General features: G+C 33.0%; 1 protein-coding gene across 15 annotated transcripts in view; it reads left to right on the top strand.

Annotated features, from left to right (window-relative positions):
- The window catches only part of ADGRL3 (adhesion G protein-coupled receptor L3), an 815688-nt gene extending 796510 nt beyond the window's left edge, over positions 1–19178 (top strand). For 5 of the 15 annotated variants that reach the window (XM_034671746.1, XM_034671747.1, XM_034671744.1 and 2 more), the window contains 3 exons: positions 10048–10176; positions 14821–14838; positions 16760–19178. In XM_034671746.1, coding sequence (XP_034527637.1) covers positions 10048–10176; positions 14821–14838; positions 16760–17559 — 947 coding nt within the window. In that variant the 3' untranslated portion in view covers positions 17560–19178. Of the gene's footprint in view, positions 1–10047; positions 10177–14820; positions 14873–16759 lie in introns of all 15 variants that reach the window. The other 10 variants (XM_019801792.2, XM_019801793.2, XM_019801788.2 and 7 more) reach the window with 4 other exon arrangements.
- Positions 19179–24763: the final 5585 nt, after the last annotated feature.

Raw genomic sequence — 24763 nt, 5'->3', positions numbered from 1 at the left:
AACTTACTATTTTTATGTGCTAATTCCAGTTTTAACAAAAAGTATGAAATGTCTTATATTTACAGTTTAAAAACAAAGCCTGACTATACCTCTCATCTGGAAAAATGTTCCTACTGTATTATAATCATAAAGCTTGTGAAGATATAAATGTAGTATACAACACCCAAGTTAACTAACAAAGTCATTATTTGTTCACATTATTTTTTCTAAGAAATAGATTGTATTAATTTGTATCTGCTACTTTGAAAGTAAATAGAATTAATTCAATTACATGAAAAATTAAATCGTGGAAGAGGGATATATGGTTAGCCAAAAAGAGTCCTCATTAGAAAAAAGGTACTTAAATTGTCATTACCAATAATTGTGCAGTATCCAATTAAAATAGCTTCTGTGTTATTGAATTACACTGCATACAGAAGCATGCATTTTATATAGCTCAACCTTACATACTGCATGCCATTTAAAAGTAAGTGTTTATGTGATGGGTTCTCCTATGATTTTCATAAGAGACTTTCTTCATAATTTATCATTGTAAGGAATGCGGTTGCTTCAAAAACTAAGACAAGTTGCTCATCACACTCATAGCATGTAATTTACAACCCCAGAAAAATTACTGGAGAATTAAGAAAGATTTGAGAGGATACACAGATTGAAGGAAGATAGTTAATCTTGATGCAGAGAAGTAGAAACAATGTAAGTTTCCTGAAAGAGCCTTAGTCTAAACAGAACAGAACTGATTATGATTAAATGATGAAACAGGCCTTTTCTGAATGTTATCAAGAATCTCTTTATTCATAGATGCTTTGTTTTAATTTATTTTTCTCAGATATATTTGTTAAACTATCGGTTCCAAGTTTAAGATTCAAGTTTTAGCCAGAATAGACCTTCTGCATGTAAGCTATTTAATTTGCTCAATATAGGAAAGGATGCCAACGTAGGGCAGAGCGTTATACAAAAAGTCATATTTTCTTCATATTGGTAAAGCATTTCATATCGTTAAGTAGTTATTATACTTCCTTACCTTCCTTTTTTCTGAGGTGTGTTTTATTAAGAGAAAATGCACAAGCAATGTGTGATTTACAAATACATATAGCTGTGAGATTGACTACATTCCATTAACATATATCAAGAGACAATCCAATGTAGAGAAATTAAGTAGCTATAATGTGAATGACATTTTGCTAAATGCCTTTGATTCACTAAAAAGATCTATAATTACTGCTATTTTGCCTGTGGTTAAGCAAACTTGGCTCATTCTCTTTAGGCTTAGTATTTTTTGTTTTTAGTACTATGAAATGTATTCCAAGATGTCCAAATGTATTCAACATGTCCCAAGTTAATAGCACACAGAAATACATGCTTTTGGCCACAAAGGATGAGTTTTAGAGATGAATGTCTGAATAGTATATGTTCATCATTTCAACTGCAGATTAACCACTTACAGTATTGTGCACCAAAGATTCACCAAGAATTCTGAGTTTTAATTTTGCTGCTGTTGGCTTGAGCAGTCAGAAAACCAAAGATCTCTAAGCAGTTTTGCTTTCAGTTAATTACGTAAAATTATTAGATAGATGTAATTACAATATACAGTGTAATATATTATATAAAATACATTAAAATATATAATACAAAAATTCTTTAGAGCTCTTATATATATTATTATATATTATATATATTATTTAGTATATATACATTATAACCTAATATATATATATATTAGGTTAAAGTAGGAGTTCTTAAAAATAAAACACAGATTATAAATTATAAGAAAAAGGTAAGGTTCTTGTCTCAAAATGTAAACAGTACTCATGACAGTAAGCTATTGGGAGAAGGTGTAAACAACATATAACAAACAGAATGTTATGCCTATGTTGTATGAAGAATGTCTACAAATCAATATATATATGCAATTCACAAAATAGGAAACCTTTATGGCTAATAAGCATGAAAAATTACCCCATCTTTTGATAATCCGGGAAATGCAAAGTATAGCAGTAATATGAAATATCATTGTGCACTCTTATCAGATTGGCAAAAATATGAAGCTTACAATACCAAATCCTAGTAGGAATCTGAGAAATTTCTACTGCTCACGAAAGTGTGAATTGGTACAAATACACTTGCCAGAATTTTGGCAACATGTTCTAAATTGAAATGTAGACAATGTATGGCCCAATAATTTGACTTCTAAATATTTATTGTAGAAAAACTCATGTGTCTGTACAAGAAGACATATAAAGAGCCAATTAGAGCAAAATAAGGAGGAATAGACAAGGTAATTTCTTGGGTTCCCAAATCTAAAACTCTGAGCTTATCTATTTAAACAGAGACAATACCTCTGCATTCAGAATATTTAATTTCATATTGAACTAACAATAACCCAATCTGTACTTTGTAGAAAACATGTCCATATTAATAGATTCCCAGTGAATGGATTTGCTATTAAAAGAAGCTGAAGTATCTCTGAACCATTTGAAAGAAATTTAATAGGGCAGGTTGATTAAATTTTAATAGCAAACTTGTTGCCTATTAAAAGTGCACAGTGTAATAAATCAAGATGTCAGCTCTTCAATTTACGACTTTAGAAAAAGATGATGAAAGAGCTCTTGGCTTTCAATAAAATATTTCTTCTTTGACACTTGATAATTTCATTAATTATTTGAATAACAGTGCAAAATATAAAATTATGATTTCTGTTATTTTTAAAGTTATTTTTATATAATTTTTAAGGTAGTATGTAGATCCTTTTAGTTTTGTTCGTTATTATAAACAACTTGGTCTTGATTCAAATGGCTGTTCCTATTTTATAAAGTAGCCATTCAAAATTGAACTTAATCATTTTTTCCACTCCTTCTGTAGATTGTGTGTGATGTTGATATTATACTGTTACACAGAAAAAGAAAAAATAGGAAACAAAATGCTTAAAATAGATAATACCTATTGAATCAGTTCTCCAGAGTTCTGGAAGTCTCTTTTATTGATTAACTTTCATTTTGGTTTATTTATGTAATATAAATTAATACATGAATATGAAAATTAAATAATTGAACATTACAGAAAAGCATATGAGAGAAAAGTAATGCACTCGTATAAGGCTCCTGATAAAGTTTTATTGAAACATCCTTTTGGGAGAGGATGCTAAAAATGTTTGAAAGTCATGGATTTAAATGTGTTTGAATAAAACTACCAGAGTCAGATGTGACCTTGAATAAATTATAAATGTCTCTGGACCTGTGTTTCTTTATGTAGTAAATGAAGGCAGTAGATTAGATAATGTTAAAATGAATATAAGACGTAGTTGGGGTACTTCTGATCCATTTTTTCCAGTTGTTTATAATATAGTTCACTCACTAAAGAAAAAGACTTTTTTTTTTTTCTCTCTACCAGTTTTCTTACCTCTTTGAAAAGGAAATCAAAGTCACTGGATCCTTTCACAAGAAAGAAATGCAGTCATGTGCGCATGACCACACAAACATACAACTTTACGTTCAATTTTAAGGGTCTCACAACTCAATAGATGCCATCTCCTGGTAAAAGATCACTTGCTTAACACCGAACTTAGTATTAGGATTCTACGGAAAATGCCATCTTTAGTGAAACTATTTTTTACTTGTGTGAAATTAAGGGTCCATTATGGGCCAGAATCAAGTTCTGAAGACAGAAGCAGAGAGGCGTCATCCCGTAGTGCCTCTGCTTTATGTAGAACTCTGATTTCTATGCATTTGTCAATATATGTATTGGAAATGACTTCATAAAAGCAAAATATGTCAAATCAAGGAGAGGGAACCATGAGGGAACAGAATGAAGGACAAGGTGTATTAAAGAAGAAAGACTATCCAGGTAAAACTGTTCTGGAGGAATAAAACAGAACATGTACCATCCTAGATATTCATAAATAACAAGAATTTGAAGATTGGTAATGTGTTGGTCTGCGACTCTCCAAGAACGGCATATTCAGTTGGTTCATGAGAACACCAAGGCCTAGAACTAGACAACTTTGCCTACCCAATAAGAACAAATAAGAATGAAAGTACTTTTTTTTTTTTTAAAGTGTGAGGGGCAAAGCAGAATGACAATTCAAGTTATTTTAAGAACTTTTCAGTGTACTTTTGTTAGCCTGCTGTCAGGAAGAGACGTTGTTTGAATTAGGTTTCTGAATGATACAATATGGATTCAAGTGGGATTCAACTGTCATCTTTTTTTCGGATCTGTTTTTTTACTTCACAATTTCAAAGCTTGCCGCTCTACGTTTGATTTCCAGGCCTCAGTTACACATATCACACCGAACCGGCCTCGACAGTGCTGTCATTCAAGGCCTCCCTGTGTCAAAACACCTATTTCATTTTCATAAGGAAAGAAATACAACGGTTTTGTGGTAAAACTATGCATTTGAAAAGAGTGTACTCATTATTATTCCATTCAAACTGCACTCATTCAAAACTTTTATAGCTCTCTCTTCAGATAGAAGCAAAGTAAAAAAGAAAAAGACTCTTCTTAAAAGGTCTGTGATTTTACATGTAGTATTTCTCAGTGGCCTTAGGATCCGACTTTCAAATAATTGTCAGAAAAACTTCCCGAAATTTTTCAGTGTGGAATATGAAAATCTTTTTTGCTTTGTGTCCTGCTTTCGCCAGAGAAGATCTCGTGGTTGGCTCTCTGTTGACAGTTTTGTTGATGATTCACATATATTGAAGTTCAATTTAATTCCTTTTCCATGGTTTTATTAAAGAGCAGGTTTGACTAGACTATACCCAGGATTCAGTGAGTCCGTAATTAAGGAGCAGTTATTCTTACATAGCCAATTGTTGCTTTTTTACTTTGAGCTTTTTTACCCAATTTGAGCTTTTTATTTTAAGTCACAGCAGGCTGTGCCGTTATTTTGCCCCCTTTTATCATATTATCTGCAGTTAGTATTCAGGTAGCATTTTGTATTTCCAAATAATTATATGAGTGTTTATTTCTGCTTTAAAGTTTCAGTATTATAGGACCTGGTACAGTGTTAGAAGGAAATGAAGAAATCACATTAAGAATTGGACAGTTGACACTCTTAAGAAAATTGCTCAAATTATAAAACTGCTCATAATTGATAAAATGACTTGCTTTAGTTTGATATATTAAGGATGCCATAGATTTCACATTTTCTTCATTAATTAACAAATATTTACTGAGCCCTGGGAACTATTCTAGACACTTGGTGTAAAGCAATAATAAAACCCAGTGTATTCCTTGCTTTCCTAGGGCTTACGTTCCCATGAAATTTGCACGTAAACGTTCTTTTCCCAAATCTTCTCCTCCACCCTGCAACATCAGCCTATTTGTGTCTTCAATCTGACTAACCAGTAAGCTTAACTTACAGCTGAAAAACAGTGACAGATGGTCTGTAAACACTGATCTTCTTGGAAGTCTGCAGCAATTTCACAGCTATTAGAAAGGAAGTCTACAAATCAGAAGTTAGTCGGAAGGAAGAGGAAGAGACAGGATGGACAGAACCTTGGAAAATAGTATCAGAATTCAAAGTGACCTGAGTAAATTGGGGAAACAGCCAGAAGGAAACATAATAGGCTTCAGCAAAGACAAGTGAGATGCAGCGCAGCTATAGAGAAAGACAAAAGTAACTTTGCATACTAAAGACCCAAGAAGACAGGTACTATACAAGTTTTCAGTTCAGAGATCTAGGCATTGACAAAAAACTGGTGTTTTCGGTGTTTTTGGCATGGTAAGGGGCCACCTTTCAAAGGTGTCATTGAAGTAACTAAATGTGAGTGGGGACTGTAGGAACCATGGGATGATGCCTTGTTGCACTTGTTTGGAATGCAACAGACAGAAGGACCTCTTGCAAGCTTTGAATGTCCATGGAAAAAGGATTGCCTTCTTAACACTAGGGAAATCAAATGACAGATAACTGTTTGGTTACTCAAACATATCCCTTATTCTTTCAAACTAGCAAATCCATAAACCTGATCCATAACTGATTCACTTCCTACCAGGAAAAAGGCCTTTAATACCAATGAGAAAGGAAAAAGTGTATTATGTTGGAAAGTTTGAGACTATTTTTATAAGTGTTTGTGTGGTTGTAGATTTAAAGGCAGGGTGTCTCTAATTATGACTGCATGTCACTTATTAGGCTATAGATCAGTATCTGATCTAGATTGCGCCTAGATTTGAGGAAGCCACCTACCAAAGCCATGTGGCTGGGACTGAATGTTCCATTTAGTCAACACTGTGTCACAGCATGGCTGTATACCAATGGCATTTCTGTGATTGTTGCTGGCCTTTCCAGATTAGCGGGAATTGATTTAAAAACTCGGTCTTCCTACATTAGTAGTTTGATTAATAAGGGCATCTTCAAGTACATTCAAAAACTAGAAAATACTTTGAAAAACTGAAATAGAACTTTATGCTGGGAAAGCTATAGCCAGATGGATTTTTCTGTCAGAATTTTGATAGCTTCATTACAATTCAATTACAGAACTCCATTTTTCTATGATTAAATTTTTTGTCCTTATATTTTTAATTTTTTATAAACAATGATAAACAGGAAAAAAAATATTGAGTTACCTGCTTTTTACTTATGTTGGATTCCTCCCAATTCACCTATTTTCTTTCTTAAAGCACCTAAAGAGTATATTCTTTTACACTGGTGTAGAAAAAATATAGAGAGAGAGACAAGGAATATTTTCTTTTGTAATCCATTTGAAGCAAGAGGTGGGGGAGTAGCATGAAATCGTTGCATCTTAGTTGTTTTTTAATTAGTTCAAATTAAGTCATATGTAGTAATGAAGGAAGATTATAGAAATACAGATATAAGCCCCAGCCATAAAGGTCTAACCCTTATTTGACCTGTGAAGGAACGTGGTGATTTTGAGCAGTTTTATATTTTTAAGGTTTCTACCCTCGTTCATTTTAAGCTGTTTACACCTTTCATTTTCTATTGAAATTCTTAGAGTAATTTTAGAAAGTAATTATTTGTATTGAAGACTAACTTTCCTTTTTACTTGAAAGAAGCTACAATAATAAATATTAGGTAGCAAGTACAATTTACAAGTAATTTGCTTTTTAAAAATGTTCGGTGGACCCAATCTAGTCTCTAAAAATCTTAAATTTGTGTAACATCAATGATACACATGTTTAAAATTTGCAGTATTCCATTTCTTATCTGAAAGGCACTGTAGCCAACTCTTTGTAGTTTTTCTTGCTAGTATTCTATATATTTAATTTATCGATGGAAAGTAATAGCCTGATTGACCCATTGTATGATAAATGGAAGATCTGCCATCTCACTGTGTTAAAACCATTTAAATGTATATGTTGTACAATTTCAGCAAATACTCGTTGAGCATTTAATAAGTGAAAAATTCTGTGCTAGTCCTGTGTTAGTTCTTCACAGGAAGTATAGAATACAAACACATGGCTTATTTCCTATAAGAACCGAAACCTTCCAGCTGTAGAGATCTGACAAGTTATATTGTCGTGTAAATCTACAGGTGTTCACTTACCCATTTTTGAGGTTAAAGTATGTGTTATTTGGGGCGCCTGGTTGGCTCAATCAGTAGACCATGCAATTCTTGATCTCGGGGTTGTCAGTTCAAGCCCCCCATTGGGCATAGAGCTTCCTTAAAAAATAAATAACAAGGTAAAATATGTATTATTTGATTGATAATTTACTGTATCACAAAGAGCTATGATTTTGAAAATAATAAAAACTACCCTGGCCAAGTTTTTTCTTCTCATTTTTTTTTTTACATTTCTATAAGTAACTAAACATTTTTGTTTCATTCATTCAATATACATTACTTATAATTTTGAGATAATCATAGATCCACTTACAGTTATATGAAATAATGAAGAGATTGTGTACCTTGTGCCCAGTGTTTCTCAATAATATCTTGTAAAACTATACTACTGTACTACAAAATCAGTGCCAGAATATTGACCAATATCTAGCAATCTTATTCAGATGTCTTCAACATTACTTATATTTAATTGTATTTGTGTGTGTGTGTGTGTTTAGTTCAGTGCAATTCTATCACAAGAATGGGCTGTGTTATAGCACCATAGTCAAGACACAGACTAGCTCCATAACCACAAGGAAGCCTCATGTTGACCGTTTGTCACAATATGACCATATCCATTTCCCTCCCCCTTGCATCTTTAACTCTGTCAAGCACTAATCTTTTCTCCGTGTCTGTAATTTGTCATTTCAAGAATGTTATTTATATATATATATATTTCCATATATATATATACATTTCCATATATATATATCTATGGACTCATTTAGTATTTAAGGTTTTGGATTGTCTTTTTTTACTCTCTATTATGATCCAAAGATTCATGCAGTTTGTTACATGTATCAATAATTGTTCCTTTTTATTGCTGAATAGTATTCCATTGTAAGGATGGGCCACAGATTGTTTAAACATTCACCAGTTGAAGGATATCTGGGCTGTTTCCCATTATGGACTATTATAAATAAAGCTGCATGAACATCCATGCATAGGTTTTTATGTGAACATAAATTTCCATTTCATCTGGGATGAATGTCCAAGAGTACAATTGCTGGGTGGTATGGTAACAACTGCATGGTTTGTTTTATAAGTAACTGCCAGACTGTTTTCCAGAATAGCTATACTATTTTAAATTCCCCCAGCAAAGTACGAATGATCCAGTCACCCTTGCCAGCATTTAATGTTGTCACCAGTGAAATTTTCAGCATATAGTGATATCATATTGTTGTTTTAATCTGTATTTCCCTAATAGCTAATAGCAATTCTTCTTATGGGCTTGTCACCTGTATATCCTCTGCTATGAAATGTCTGTTTATGTCTTTGGCCCATTTTCTAATTGGATTGGGTTTTTTTTTTTGTTTGTGTTCCTTTTTGAGGTTTTTTTATTGTTGTTGTTTTACTGTTGACTTTTGAGAGTTCTTTCTATATTCCAGATACTAGTCTTTTGTTGAATTGCAAATATTTGTACATTTGTTGGCAAATATTTTCTCCTCATCTATAGATCGTATTTTCATTCTCTAATATATATATTGAAGTAACCATATACTTGTGTTCAACCTGACTGTCCCCATACAATTTGCATTTCCCTTTCCTCATCTAACATAAACATGCATTCTGCATTCATTTTATACGTGGCCTAGTTATATTTAATAAAACTGTTCCTCTGATCTTTCACTTTTTTTGGTTAAGCAGTTTTGGAAGATGGGAGGTTGCAACTCATACTGATGATATGTTAGGAACTAAGTACATCTATTTACAAAGAGATGAAATAATTTAACTTTGTGACTTTGCTGTGCCAAAATTCAAACAACCAGTTGGAAAATGGAAAATGGAATTATGTATGTGCTGGATATTATGGAGCGAATATATTTTTTAAAGATTTTAAAATAATATCTATTTGATTATTTTATCAGATCTGTAAATTCACCTAATTAGTATGCTTACTATGGTGTACTAATAAGAGTGATTATATTTTATTTTATTTCAACTTAAGGAATTCTTTTTCATAGAATTTTAAGAAATGTCAAATTCTTCTGTTGTGTCAACAACTGCTCTCCAAATGTGTTTTATCGTAAATGTTGCCTTTTATTCTTTTTTTGTTTTCACTGAGAACAACCCAATGGTTTCAATGAATGAGGGAATATTTTGTTTATTTTGGCTTTTCTTTCTGTGTTTTAATTTTTTTCCAGCTTTTGTTTTGTTTTGTTTGTATGGAAGACTATATTTTGCTTTTTTAATTTTTTTTTTTATTTTTAGCAAGCATGGGAGTATATTCTTGCTTATACTTTGGGAAAGAGAACACCCTAAATGTGGCTTAATCAACATGTAAACCATTTTCTTTCCCATCGACTCTTGGATATGTGCATTATCGGAAACATGTGTGCTTTAGTGGCATATATTTTTGAGTCTAATTAGCTGCCTGCCTGTAATCAGGACTATATCAACTGTTGTCATTCTAAATGTTTCCTTTCTTTTTTTCAAACACATTTGCCTGATTGACCTTTTTTTTTTTCTCTGTCTTTCTATGGGGCTGCTCCAGGAGCCATGGCTAATCATCTTATAAGCAATGCTCTGCTTCGTCCGCATGGTACTAACAATCCCTATAATACATTGCTTGGGGAACCGGCGGTCTGTAACAACCCTTCTGTCAGCATGTACAACACACAAGGTGTGCTGGAGTTTATCTTAATTTTTTCAAGTGAGAGTCCCATTTTATGTAGCTTTCATGGCCACATTCTATTTTTCTTTCCTTCCACCTACCTTTTCTTTGTTTTGGAAGCAGACACACAGACTCCTTTCGCCTTCCAACCCTCTTGGTGCTTTTGTTTTCCATTTTCCTTAGGTTTTCCTCAGTAACAAATGGATTCCTTCCTCTGGTACACAAATGCTTGATTCACCAATCTGTGTCTGTTTCTCTGTAATGTTATAAAATGTAATGTGTTGTGTCAGTGCTTTTCTTGTTGTTGATTGATTTCTATATTAAATACCTATGTATTTATTTTGAGAAATGAGATATTTGCCTAAGGTAAGTAAGATAAAGGAAAGACTTGATTCAAGAGTCTTAATTCATAAGACCAAGGAAATAATCTTAACGTTATTATGCCATGAAGCACACTCTAGGCGCAAGGCATCGGTACTGGTGAAAGCCCTTAGGTCAACTCCATGGAAAATTACGTTGAACTAAGCCGTGGAGAAAAGAGCCGTTCAGTTCGCCACTGAACTGAACATAGCACATCGGGTTCTGCACTTGCGTGCCATGGCCAGCGTGAGCCGGCTCAGGAACGTCAAGATTTTTTGTCTGCTGTGGCGATGTGCGAAAAACAAGGCTTTGGGATATGGTTCTTCTGAATATCCTCCAGCTTAAAATGATATACAAATTTAATTGCACCTCAAACAAATAAGCATAAATCTCTTTAAAACCACTTCTATTATAAGCGTTTGGACATGGCTTATCTTTTCTAAGAATAAAAAATGTATTGGAGCACAAGAAATTAAAAATATTCATATCATATGCGAGAGACCACAGAAAAGAGCTATTCAAATAAAAGTTTCCTGAAAGAAAAGTCTTAGTTAGGGATCCAATTGCGTAATATTATATTCGAAGGAAAATTCACCATAACAAAGAGGCTGAAGTGGTTCTTTGAGGCTGGATGCCATAAATTAGCAGTATTTAGCTTTCCCAGGCAATTTCGAATAAAATTCCTGTTATTCTCTGTAGGAATCTTTGCGTTTTCTTTTCCTTCTCAGTCAGAGGTAAAATATTAGGGTGGCAAGTGTGTAAAACTTGGTGTGAATGGCCATTCCGTAAAAGTGTGTTTGTTACAGCACTGCCATTGGGTGTCTAAAACCTTCTGAGTTTCCTAGGTGACACCTTGCCAAATACATAGGATGATTTTAAATCATTTCAAAAATAGTGAAGTCAGTAATACAGAAGTGACTTCAGGAATATGGTCAGACTGTTTCTCAGTAAGATGAAGTAATTAAGGGAACTTTTGTTTTATCAAGTTTCATAAGGCCTATCTAAGAATCACAGACTCTTAGAATCAAAAGAAGGAATGGAGCTCATGAATCCTCTTCACCACATTGCTGATATTTTGTCAGCCTGTGCCAATCTCCTCTAATGGGACCCTTCTCACCTCAGGATTTCATACATTCAATTGCTGAAATGCTCCATTTGTTCCATTTTTTTTTTTCTTCCGCTGAGCCGAAATCTGCCTCTGGCTAGGACGCTTTGATTTGCCCTCTAGAGCAAAGAAGAGCAAAGTATTCTTCTGCTCTCTGTGTCAATCCTTTTAAATACTTCGAAAGCAACTCACCTGGCTTCTTTTGGTCCTCCATTTCCCTAGTAAGATTAACTCAGTGCCATCAATATGAGATAGTTTCTGGGTCCTTCTTCATGGTTCCCCTTCTAAATTGTTCCCCTTCTAAATTGTCTCTCCTTAAAATGTCCCTATTTCGTTGTGGCACTCAGTGAAATGTACATTTCACAACACAACAAATGTGGCTTGCCACAACAATTTAGCAGACCTTAGGAATGCTTATGTTGTTTTTTTTTTCATTAGGCGAAGTGACAGATAATTGTGTCATTATAAACATTTTACAATGTGCTGACGTATTAGTAAGTTTTCAATAATGTTAAGTGAAGATTTGCATCATATCTGCAAATTAAATCTATTCTGCATTATTCACTTTATGCAAAGAGTTGTTAGAAAAACCGTAAAAATTGATTTACTTATTTAATATTGTTATAAAATAAGTAAAAATTTAGATAACCTTCTGTTCAGCTTTTTGGGCTATTCAGATATAATTTCTAATGTTTTATGTAATGAAAAAATAATAATTATTGATCTATATGTTTTCCCTAATTCAGTATCTGCCTTCTTGTCTTATTTTATTTTTACCGGTATCATAAATTAGGGGATTTTTCTAAGGGTGGAACACTACTATAAACACTATCAAAGTGAAATTCTCTGATGCAAAATTTAAAATAATACCATTGAGGTATAAAGTTTTATTTCTGTGAAATTTATTACTGAACATTGCTCTTAAGATCATCAATAAATACACAAAGAATTCTTCTGAATGGATTTATTGTGTTTGTCAGTAAGTTAAATAAATTCCATTGACTTTTCTTTAAAAAAAAGTAGATAAAGTTTGTGTTTTTCAGAATCTGAAGTGAAATTGTTTAACTGTTTTATGTTTTAAGATTTTTTTTAAGATGTTAAACTATGATAGTGCCTGAAATAATTCTTTTACCTCTAACCAAAAATAAATCTTAGTGATTGTCGTATTGCTACTAATCTTATGCTTTCAGATGAATGCACTTAATATTCTTACTGGCAAGGGGAAATCTTACATGAAATATAGGTGGCTCGGTATGTACTGGAGTGGTTTATGTTGAATTACCACTTGGTTCTGTTTTGTGGGTTTTCTAATTCAGTTTCACCAATGCCATCCAAGCAAAGAAGCATTCAGATTTAAACTATTCAGATTTAAAGTATCCATATTTGTTTGTAATGCCTTTATTTAAAATATGTAGAGATGTGTTTATAGAGTTACTGAAGCATATAGAGTTCAGAGTAAAGATGAGTAATATGCTTTTATTATATTAGATTCAGACTCTATCTGTGGAAATATTTAAAACTCCATGCATAGTTATTTCTGGATCATCCTCTTCTTGTCAGTGCTGGAGAATTCAATTTTTGTAAAATAAATCTCCCTATAGATTAACCTATCAACAAGACATAAAATAGAAAGAAGTCATGGTTTTACAAAATAATTTACATTTTAAAGTAATAATTTAATTCTCTTCTCCAACTTAAAGAAAGACATATCCTTAGGACAGGATATAAAAGAAGGCATTATAGTCGGTAAGAATACAAGATTATATTATAAAATATATAAATAAATATTCCGTTATGGCTTCAAAGCCTAAGGCAGATGTGAAGAGGACGTAGATGGTAGTAGTGCACAGAGGAAATCTATGAGATTTTCTTTCTGATCTCAGTCCTGCCACTATTAGCAGGGTGGGGTTAGATAAGGCTCAGCCTGTCTTGGCTGCAGTTTCTTCATCCCTGAAAAGCAGGGGTTGAACTTCAGTTATCTCTCATGGACTTTCCAGTTCTAAAATTCTGTCATTTAGGGAAGGAGCCATTTTGAGCTTACAAACGATACCCATCTGTTACTATACTGGTTTGGCTCTTCAATTCAAATTATTTTTCTAAAGTTATTTGGAAACTTTAAAAGAACTTTCCTCTCCACTTTGAAACATTGTTGGTCTTTTCTAAGAAGTAAATTAACTTTTAAGTGCAAAAACCATATCTCTAAAGCAGTGGTTAACTAATAACTAGTTGGAATCTCCTGCGATGAGCTAGCCCAGTGAGCTTCCTGGTTTTTATTTTTGTGATGATTTAACCTTCCTGTAAACAAATTCAGCAAGAGCCGTCCTTTATGACCTGATTAAAATATGAGTGTTTTTTTTAAAATAATTTTGCTAGGATTGTTTTTTAAAGGATCAACTCTAAAAATGTTTGATTGCAAACGATTGTGCAACAATTCGGAAGAAAACCTGATATTGATGGTGGTATTTTTCTTCCCCTCACGTTGTCTTGATACTGAATAATGGTTGGATTTAACCTTTTTTTTCTCCATAGTTATACAACTTTTGAATAAGAGTTCCAGAAATGACAGTTCTGATCAGTATTATTCACAAATGATAAGAAGCATTTGTATAGGTACAGTGGGGAAAGATAACCTTTTTACATGAAGACAAAAGATACATAGAGGAAAAAACACGCAACTATGGAAACCTACAACTGTGGGTTTTTTTCTATGTATACAAGCTGAAGATTTTATTTATAATTTTACTGAAAAAATTTTAAAGTTAAATAACATTCCTTAGAAGCAGGTATGTTCAAACATACATACACATAAATATACGCAATATTGAAATATAGTTGTGGGAATCGTCATGGCTTGCACTCAAATCTTTACTCTCCTTGGTTGGTGTGATAATCTTAACTTTAAAATAAATGTGTTTTGTTGGACATTTCTAAACTGTACAAACGCTTATTAAAGACTCATTTTATTAGCATGTGTTAAGGGGGGTTTCTTATTTTCTGACTAACATTTCAGTATTTTTAATTATGATAAACCATGTAACACAGACTCATGAATTTTGGGGCAGTGGAAATTATTTCCTTTGACTCTTTTTTCTGCATATCATCAATTTGCTTTTTACTCATGTTTCTTCTACTGTCGCTGTAAGCTTACTTGTTGTTTTTTCTTTCCTTTTCTTCATGCTGTCGTTTAGAGCCCTACAGAGAGACAAGTATGGGAGTAAAGCTAAACATTGCATATCAAATGTAATTTTTTTTAGTTCACTTTTATTGCATCACATATAGATGATGTAGTTATTAAAAACAGTTCATCTCACAATTTAAAAACTAAAAAGCCTATGAATCGACTTATATAAATTTATGTTAATAGAGATTAGACGCTTTTGTTGTCTGATTCTTTTATTGTGTCACATGATCAACATAGTTGTTAAGTCTCATGTAATGTTTGTGTGAGTTAAATTGTTTTTAAATTAAGCATTTATTTTTGCTAAGTAATGCATAAACTTTTAATTTTTATTAGTACATTCCATCATAAAATGTATGTCACATGCAGCATTCCCACTTTATTTTACTCTGGCTGTTTCCAACCTGTACCTAATGCATTGACAACAGAAATAATACACACGTTTCAATGCATCAGTCACTGAGCCATAACCATCCAGCATACCATAGCGGCCTCACAGCAGCAGTCACCCATCACATACAGCCCTTTAAAGAGCATTTACTTTTATTTTTCTTAACATTGTGGATTTGTCTACAAGGTATCTTATAACATGAAAATAAATCGCTTCACCCTATGTCTGTGATGGCTGCTTTTTAATGAAATATTTCATGCATTCCTGTTTTTGGAAACTGTTACTTGAGTACAGAGTATGCATCAGAAGTCCGTATACAAATTGATATATTTGGGACACTTTATTTAAACCAGCAATGAACTAGTTCAGTTTTGATAATCATACCTGCATCACAGATATAGAATGAATGCTGTATTTTCACAAGTTAGCAGTGTATTGAGAAGTTTAATAGAATTTTTCAATTAATTGTTCTGTAAAGAAATATCCTTTCTTATTTATGAGTATTGGTTAAATGTTTGTGTTTTATTTTCTTTCGTGGTTGCATTTGAACTGCTTTTGAAACTATTATAGATTCTTGGATTTCTGTTTATTCAAGAGAATGCAAAACCCTTGAAGAAGCATGTGGTTAAATTTTATTTCACTAAAACTATTTCTTCCCAGAATAAAATATTTAATCTCCTTTAAACTCAAAATTTAATATATGCACACAAAGTCATCACTCATTATGGCATGGAATCTTTAATACTGACACTATGTTTTTAGGAATCAGAGCCCTGTGTCTTTACACGTTCTCTTGTAGTATTACCTACTGACCCCAAACAAGCACTAATGGGTTTATACGTAGAAAAAAAATTAGAAAGTAAATCCAAATATTTTTGTTTTGAAAGTTCCTATGTGCAAATTATTTTGATGTGCCGTTTATTTGACTAAGCATTATTTCATGACTACATCATTCTGACAAATTTAACATAATCCTTTTGTGGTTTTGTGTGTAGGAATTAATTTGATTCTTACAAAATTACGTATCAAATTGTTAGAAAGTGCTTGATTCTTTTACTTTTGACATATTCATAGCATATTCCAAGCACCACACATGAATTATGTTAGTATTATACCTATTTTAATGTTAAGACATGTAAAATTAAAGGTAATGAATTATTGAATTGACTTTGATGTGTATAAATTGAAAGCTACAAATGATTACACTAAAATTTTGTGTTATTTTTTTCTAAGTTATAACCAAATATGCTTCAGATAGTATCAGGCAATGTTTGTGTGGAAATGGCAAATTCATTGGTTTTTAAAAATTATTATTTTAAAGATTTATTTTAGATACTTTTCCATTTATAGGCTTTATATCAGTTGTCCAAGTGTATATATAGATATGTACATACAGATTTACTAGTATTTTTTGTTTATTTCCAAACATTTTATACTTAATTAAACATGCTAGCAATTTATACATACCTCATAGTCAGATGTTTTTGCTTTTGTGTCTGTGTGTGTGTTCTATGGCCAACTGGATGTAAATGTCATAGTGTTCTGTAATCTTTTTCAGAGGGGCTTCTGAACAATGCCAGGGATACAAGTGTCATGGATACTCTACCACTGAATGGTAACCATGGCAATAGTTACAGCATTGCCAGTGGTGAATACCTGAGCAACTGTGTGCAAATCATAGACCGTGGCTATAACCACAATGAGACCGCCCTAGAGAAAAAGATTCTGAAGGAACTCACTTCCAACTATATCCCGTCTTACCTGAACAACCACGAGCGCTCCAGTGAACAGAACAGGAATCTGATGAACAAGCTGGTGAATAACCTCGGCAGCGGGAGTGAAGATGATGCTATCGTCCTGGATGACGCCACCTCCTTCAACCATGAGGAGAGTTTGGGCCTGGAACTCATTCATGAGGAATCTGATGCTCCTTTGCTTCCCCCAAGAGTTTACTCCGCAGAGAACCACCAGCCACACCATTACACCAGAAGGCGGCTCCCCCAAGACCACAGTGAGAGCTTTTTCCCTTTGCTAACCAACGAGCACACAGAAGATCTCCAGTCACCCCACAGGGACTCTCTGTATACCAGCATGCCGGCACTGGCTGGTGTGCCTGCCACAGAGAGCGTTACCACCAGCACCCAGACCGAACCCCCACCGGCCAAATGTGGTGATGCCGAAGATGTTTACTACAAAAGCATGCCAAACCTAGGCTCCAGAAACCACGTCCATCAGCTGCACACCTACTACCAGCTAGGGCGCGGTAGCAGTGATGGATTTATAGTTCCTCCAAACAAAGATGGGACCCCTCCGGCGGGCAGTTCAAAAGGACCAGCTCATTTGGTCACTAGTCTATAGAAGATGACACAGAAATTTAAACCAACAAAACGGCTAACACCTGGTTGACTGTTCTGAGTTGATATAAGCAGTGGTAATAATGTGTGTACTCCTAAATCGTTATGCTGTTCTCGAAAGACGAACACAAACTTTCAGACTTTTCTTTTTTTTTTTTTTTAAACTGGGATTTTTAGGTCAGCCCAGGGGAGAAAGATAACTGCTGAAATTCCCCTGTGCCCTCTCCTTTCCTGTCTTTCCCCCTCAGATGGAGACTTCATTATGTTAATGAACGAGATATGAAGAAAATGGCACTCATTGTGGCCTTGTTGAATTCTGTTGTGTTTGTTATAACGTCTCTGATGCTCTGTTACTATAATAACAAGGACCTGATTTTTAAAAGGCCGGAATGGTTGTTTGAAATTAGTAACAACGCTGCATCTAGATTGGAGTGCTGCACAAACAGACATAAAACAAAGCAAAACTGTATCACATAGTGGTTTTTAGTCACTCACAACCTGAATTCACCACAGCGGGAATAGCTGTGGAATACAAAATAAAACAACAAAATAATGAAATGGAGGGGAATTCTAGAATTATATGCTAAATGCATATTTTATGATTTGCTGTATTAACTGATGATAAAACTAATGGCAGAAAAACATTGAACAATTTCTATGTAATGTACAGATACTAGCATTGCACATATAGTCAGCTTTCTGTTCCTCCAGAATTTGAGTCCTGTTAATGTAGTGGAAAAAAAGAGATACTTTCTTTTTCTTTCGTGCTGGTCTTGCAAGTTTGTCTACCAGTAAGAGAGCAAAGTTTCCTTCCTTTCTTCTTTCTTTTCTTTCTTCCTTCATTTTCTTTTCCTTTTTTCTCTTTTTCTTTTTTCTTTCTTCTTTCTTTCTATCTTCCTTTTTCCTTCTTTTTTTATTGCTTTTTTTTTCCTTTAAAATTTCACCTGGCAAAAAAATAAATAAATAAATAAATGAAGCTATCACTTTATAAGAATCATTTTCTAGTAATACAAATTATTTTTTACAAAAAAAAAATAAAATAAATAAAATTAGACTTCCTTCCCTCACTATATATCTTTATTCAGTCAGAGTATTTCCAAGAGCATTTTTGCAAACTAGAGCAGGACGAACTTTTATGTTTACAGTGCACATCTGTTGTAATGCAAAGCATATTTGGCAAGCAGTTCATCACCAAGACAGTAGCTATGATTCTAGAAGTCAAGAGGTGTCAATAGAACTAGTGGGGCTTCTGCATGTGAAAAAAAAAAAAAAAAAGGTATCCCATAGGCGTTAAAGTGCTGAATGCTCAGTCTGATCCCCAAGTGGGCACCTGCACTACCAATTTTTAAAGGAAATTCACTCCCTTGTAGTAAGAATCGAAAGGTCAAGTTATTTTGAAGTGATTTTTTTTAAACTCTTCTGTTTATTAACAGGAAAATTTATTTATTTGACAGGATTTTAAGTAATGTAGGAATACAAGAGGTAAATTAGCAGCACATATAATTTTTTTTAAATTTATGATCCATTTTGTATGGTCTCAAAGTTGGATGACCTCATTACTAATATTTGTTGTAAAAGTGAAACTTGTTTGCCAACCAATAAACAACTGATTGAGATTTAGAAGATATTGTTTTGATGTATGTACTATATGATTAATTACTCTTTATTTTTCTCGTCTTTCCTTCTGTTTTCATTATATATACTTTGCTAATCCTCTATGGCCCAAATGAGCCATGCAAAAGAAATCAAATCTGCCTAGACGGATAACCTAAGCACAAAATTATACCATTTTTGCAGACAGAGTAAACCAGAGAAATGGAATGGGCATATTTATGTTGGATGAAATAAGATGTATAACTTACTTTCAGGCAGGTTAATATATGTTACTATGTGCTTATTTTATAAGCCAGCTGGAGTCACTATGCCTACTATAAAAACCAGCTTCAATCGGAGATTTAAGTATTGAATTGGAGGAGGGGTAGATCATGTATTTTCTTTCCTTACAAGTCCCATTTCGATGTTAGAAATTTAAAGTCACTCAATTGGCTAAAAAAAAAAAAATGCCAGGATAATGGCAAAGTGAATATCCATTTTATAAAGATAACATAAGATATTTTTATGCTAATTTTTCTTGTCCCATATATGAAAAAAGTCCTTTCAAAGAAATTTTCTAGATCTCCAGTTACTGACGAACCTTTACCAGCGGTGTCTAAGCATGGAGTCCCTTTTAGAGCAAACCCAGAATGAATTTGCCAAATTATAATTTCTCTTGTAGCATGTGATATTTTGGTGATTTCTTTTCTTTTCCTTTTTTCCCCCCAAATCTAAACACCACCCATCTACAAATTAATTTCTTAAGATGAGAAGCAGTAGTTTACACAATAGTCAGTAATCTATATATAGTTTAAAAATATATGACAAAAAAAATTCTGTGCTGGGCCAGAGTACATCATAACCTTAATATCAGCTCAGAATATCTTATGCATCATTCCTTTTTGGTTACTTAACATGAGTATTTTTTAAGTCTCCAGATGTTTTTTTAAGTTGCAGGAAAACCTCAAGCTTTAATGGTAATTAGGTTTTCTCATACCACACTATGGCAATATTAGCACCTGACAGGTGGTTAGCCTATCTGTTGCACAGAATACATTTGGTAATGAACGAATCCTTTTTGGACAAGTTTAAGGTAACCTCAGAAACACAGATGTTGGTCTGTGGATTATGAGCACTTACGCTTGTTTTGGCAGTTCAACAGAGATCTATATGACAGCAGCTCTGTCAGTAAGAAGCTAGTTTCACAGAACAATGGGGAAACTACCTCAACTCAGCTTGCTGATGCTGCCGATTCTGATTTTCAGATATCGCTACCTCCCTGCCCATTATCTTTTATGTTTCATTACATGGAAATTTGAAACAGGTAGCCTCCCCAGCTTTACGTAGACCAAGCTGAAGAAAATCACTTGAATACATAAACTGGTGCAGAAGGCCATTTCGTACTGTCAGTTACTACCAAGCTCTTGCATCAAGATGAAAGGATGAGATTTTTGAATTTGAATACATCATAATTGATGTGCTTTCAGAAAGACTTAAGATCCCAAAGACTTTTACAGAAAGAGATTGTTCCCCCAAGTTTTATGTGACTATAATAAAACAAAACAGTAGCTAAAGGAAGTAATTATGTATACATTTCAATAGAAATTTGTGTATATCTAACATGTATTCATTTAGTCCATTTTACACTACCAAGGGTTGAATTCCTGAACTTGATTTTTGTCCCCCATGTATTTCCCTTGTTTAGCTATTCATAAATTAATAACCTTACATTTTTTTCTTTTTTTTTTTTTTGCTACCTTTGGTTGACTATGTTTTACCTCCCTGTGCCATTCATGACCTACTCATCTGCATATTTCTGATGTGTTTATCTGACTTTCTATAAAGTAAATTTTCATCAAACAGATATACTGTACATACATAGCACATTATTTGGATAGCTGCAAGTAAAAGTTATGCCAATGAAACAAACCAATAATTATTTCCTAGTAAAATAATATTTTCATAATATTTTACTCGAGATTTTTTTTTTCCTTTTGAGGTCTATTTCCCATGGTTCTTTATCAGGACACTAGCTAACAGACTTCATGTTTAGCTGAGTCACAGACTGTTGGATTGTTGCACAGCCCATGTTCCTAATTGATAATACTTATAAAGAAATCTAAATTTTGTGAAGGAGAAATAGATTTGATTTCCTTCAAGTTTTTTGAGTATCCCTCTGGTTCCATTCTGTTAATAAAGTTAAAAATACTATAGTTGAATAATAAATTGCTATGCTAAAATAATCATAATGACAAAAAAGAATTTGCGTGAGAGCAATTATGTTGAAATGAAAATAATCAGGAAATTGCATTAATCAAATGCAGATAATGAAAATACCCTTAACTTCTTGTCAAACAAATTCACAAAGACTCTAAATTAAAAGTGTAGTTTATGATCTATATTTTGTAAGTCCCCATTAACCTAAAAGTGTCAACATATTGATAAAAGATCCTTAAAATTTAGTGTTTTTAAAATTTTTTTTAAATATTAACTTAGTTGGTATGGTGAAACTTTTCATGGTAATGGAGATAAACATATAAGAGAATTATTAATATTCATATAGAACCCATAGACTTAATTTTAGGTAATATCTTCAGCTTTTTCCCCCACACATGTTCAAATCGATTGACTGGTGTGCTTACTTTAAAAAATGACATTAAAAACTTTAAAGATTGACTTTCTGCATTATAGAGACCAAAAGGGAAAGGAAAAATAGTTCCTGGGTTGTCTAAAATCAACTCCAAACTAATCGACAATCATCTCCTATTAGAGAAAGAATAATTTGTTTTTAGAAGTTGTTCATTAGTACTGTAAAAGGTGCTACTGCTTGAGATGTTTTTGGAAAAAACAAAACAAAACACTGTAGAACTACTGTGTCAATTCAGGTTTAGAGAGAGAGAGAGAGATAAACAAACCCAAACCCTAATTTGATTTTGAGCAATTCTAAAAATATTGACAAGAATGTCTTTTCTTCTCTAACAAAAGTATGTGCGATACAATAACAATATGTACGATCTTCCCAGGGTACTGTAGTACCAAGGTGTTAAGATTTAATTAGTTCATGGTTAGTAATTCATGATTATAACTCACCCCATAAATAATTACTATGCATTTCCAAAAATACTTCAAATAGATCTTATGTTGGATTTCTGCACATTAATAAGTTAGGAACATGGAAGCACAGGAGTGAAACAGCAGCATTACAAAATAGCTTATAGAAGCATTTTTGTGCAAATGGAAAGCTTCTTTGAGATCGTAAAATAGATTTGATGAATCCCAACCATAAATTCAGTTTCGTAATCAGCAAATACATCCTTTTTAAGCCATCTGAAAAAAATGGATAAATATCTTAATTTTCATTTCTAATTAAAAAGTGTTGGTAGCTGCTTCTTTCAAGCTTAGGCCATCAGAGGAATCTTTCCTATTTGCTAATTAACCTGATTATTTCTACTTCCCCTTTGCTTTAAAAGTGAAATCAATCTTTAACTTTCACTTATACACACACTTACATACTTTGATTCCTTTTATTTACAGCTTGCAGAGGAAATAACTATGTGATTTTTGCGATGAAACAGAGTAGTTATTACGGTTTTGCGTATTTTCATTTTCAATAAAGTTATTGCTATACCCTCTTTCAAAAAATTTGCAAGTCAACACATCTTTAACATCCAGGACCTTTAAGTTATTATTCACATATCTTCATTTCAACTATGTTTTGATGTTTCTTTCTCTCTCTTAGTAGTATGTCACACAAATTTTTCTCATTTAATTTATGTCCCATTAGAGTATTTCACGGGTAAATGCAAACTATGATTTTTAAGAAGGCGTGTGAAAGGAGAACTTTGATTTATATGAAGAAGTCAAGGAAGACTATACAAGGAAAAAAGCCTCTATTGGGATAACCAGATCTTTTCAATCACAGTATGACCAGAAAAGGGCAAAAACAAGTTGGCAGACTTATGGTGAGGTAGCAGGACCTCAATTAGAGTTCCAAAAAAAAAAAAAAAAAAAAAAAAATCCAGGAAAAAATAATGAAATCGTTCAGAGTGGTAAAAATCTTAAACAGTGTACCAAATACTACTGATGTATTAAAGCAAAAATTGAAGTATACCATATTGTAATTTTATCCTGCTGATTCCACAGGAAACTCTAACCACTTTTCACACTCTTTACATATTCCTTGTCTAGCCACACCTTGTCTCAAGGAAACATGAATATTTTACAAATGTTTCTTAAATATAAGTATGTTTGCCTCAATTCACTTTCACTCTCTAATCTGCTTACTCCATTGTATGCCAACACAGTTAACGCTCCTAGTAGCTTTGTACCGTTTAGAGCTTTATTATGAATCTAATAAACATTAAATTAATATTAAATTGGAATTATGTACATTGTACAAGATAATTCATAACCAAGCAATATTCATATTACAGGATAATTTATTATATCTATGAATATTACATTGAGACTGAACAAATAATTACACAGCTGAAAATATTACTCTCAAGTCCTCTCTTTCTTCAATTATTATAGTCAATTCGTAAAATCTGCAGACAGTTGTGTGACATGTTATCAAAGTACTCCATAATCCAAATGTGTCTGAAAGTATTCCCAATGCTTCTTCCATTCTAGAATGCTAAAGGAAAGAGGTTGAAAGAAGAGGAAAGGAAAGCCAACTTCTAAGGATCTAATTTAGATTAACATTGCCATTCAGAATGAATAATTTTGAAATGAGAATGTTCCACTCTGTGATCTAAGGTTACTAACGATTTACAGTTAGTCCAATATTGGAGGATTTTAAATTTTAAAAGAGTTAAGTTTTTCTCAATGGCCCCAGACCGCAGAATTTCACACTACATTGGCAAGGAAATGTGTTTAAATTCCCTACCTAAAATAGCTTTTTAAAGGTTAAAAATTCCCTGATTCTTCTGAAGGTGAAACTGGCAAAATGATCCCGGCTTCAAAATGAAATGGCTTGGTTGACTTCGAAAAATGTTTGGCAAAAATCGTGAATGTCATCAACTCTCTAACAGTGCGTAGAGGTCTTTGGAGATGGAACTCAGGATACAGTGACTGGAACACAGTGTCTTCTTATGCTGACCACTGCCTAGTCTTCTAGAGCATTTTTAATGCCTTGAATTTCAAGTTGTCACAACGTCTTATGTTTTGAATAACATCATGAATCAAGAAAGATGAGGAAAAAAACATTTAAAGTTGGTTTCCATGCCTCATTTCGGAGTAAAGATTTCCTTTACTATCCTAAGTAATAAAAGATGATATGTCTTTAAACAGCTGTAGACAATCAGAATGTGTTCATTTATAAACAAGTCTTCTTTGTATATTCTGACACTAATCTTTGCCTATGAACGACAAAATCAATAACAGTAGAGTCAGCTTGATTTCCTTTCATTTGGCTTCTGTGAATGCATTGAAAGTAGAAGGATAATCTGGGAAGTTTTTCCATACTGTTTTCCCACTTGCCAAGCATTAAATCTAATTCAAGATCTATCTTTTCTAAAAACGATAGTTTATTTTTAAAAATAACTAATTAAGTTATTTCTCATTGATAGGAACAATTTCTCTTTTTAGGAACAAGAATATAGCTATCGCAAGCT

This window comes from Ailuropoda melanoleuca, chromosome 11 (genome assembly GCF_002007445.2).
Source record: "Ailuropoda melanoleuca isolate Jingjing chromosome 11, ASM200744v2, whole genome shotgun sequence".
NCBI lineage: Eukaryota > Metazoa > Chordata > Mammalia > Carnivora > Ursidae > Ailuropoda > Ailuropoda melanoleuca.
This window is presented reverse-complemented; position numbering and strand designations above follow the sequence as displayed.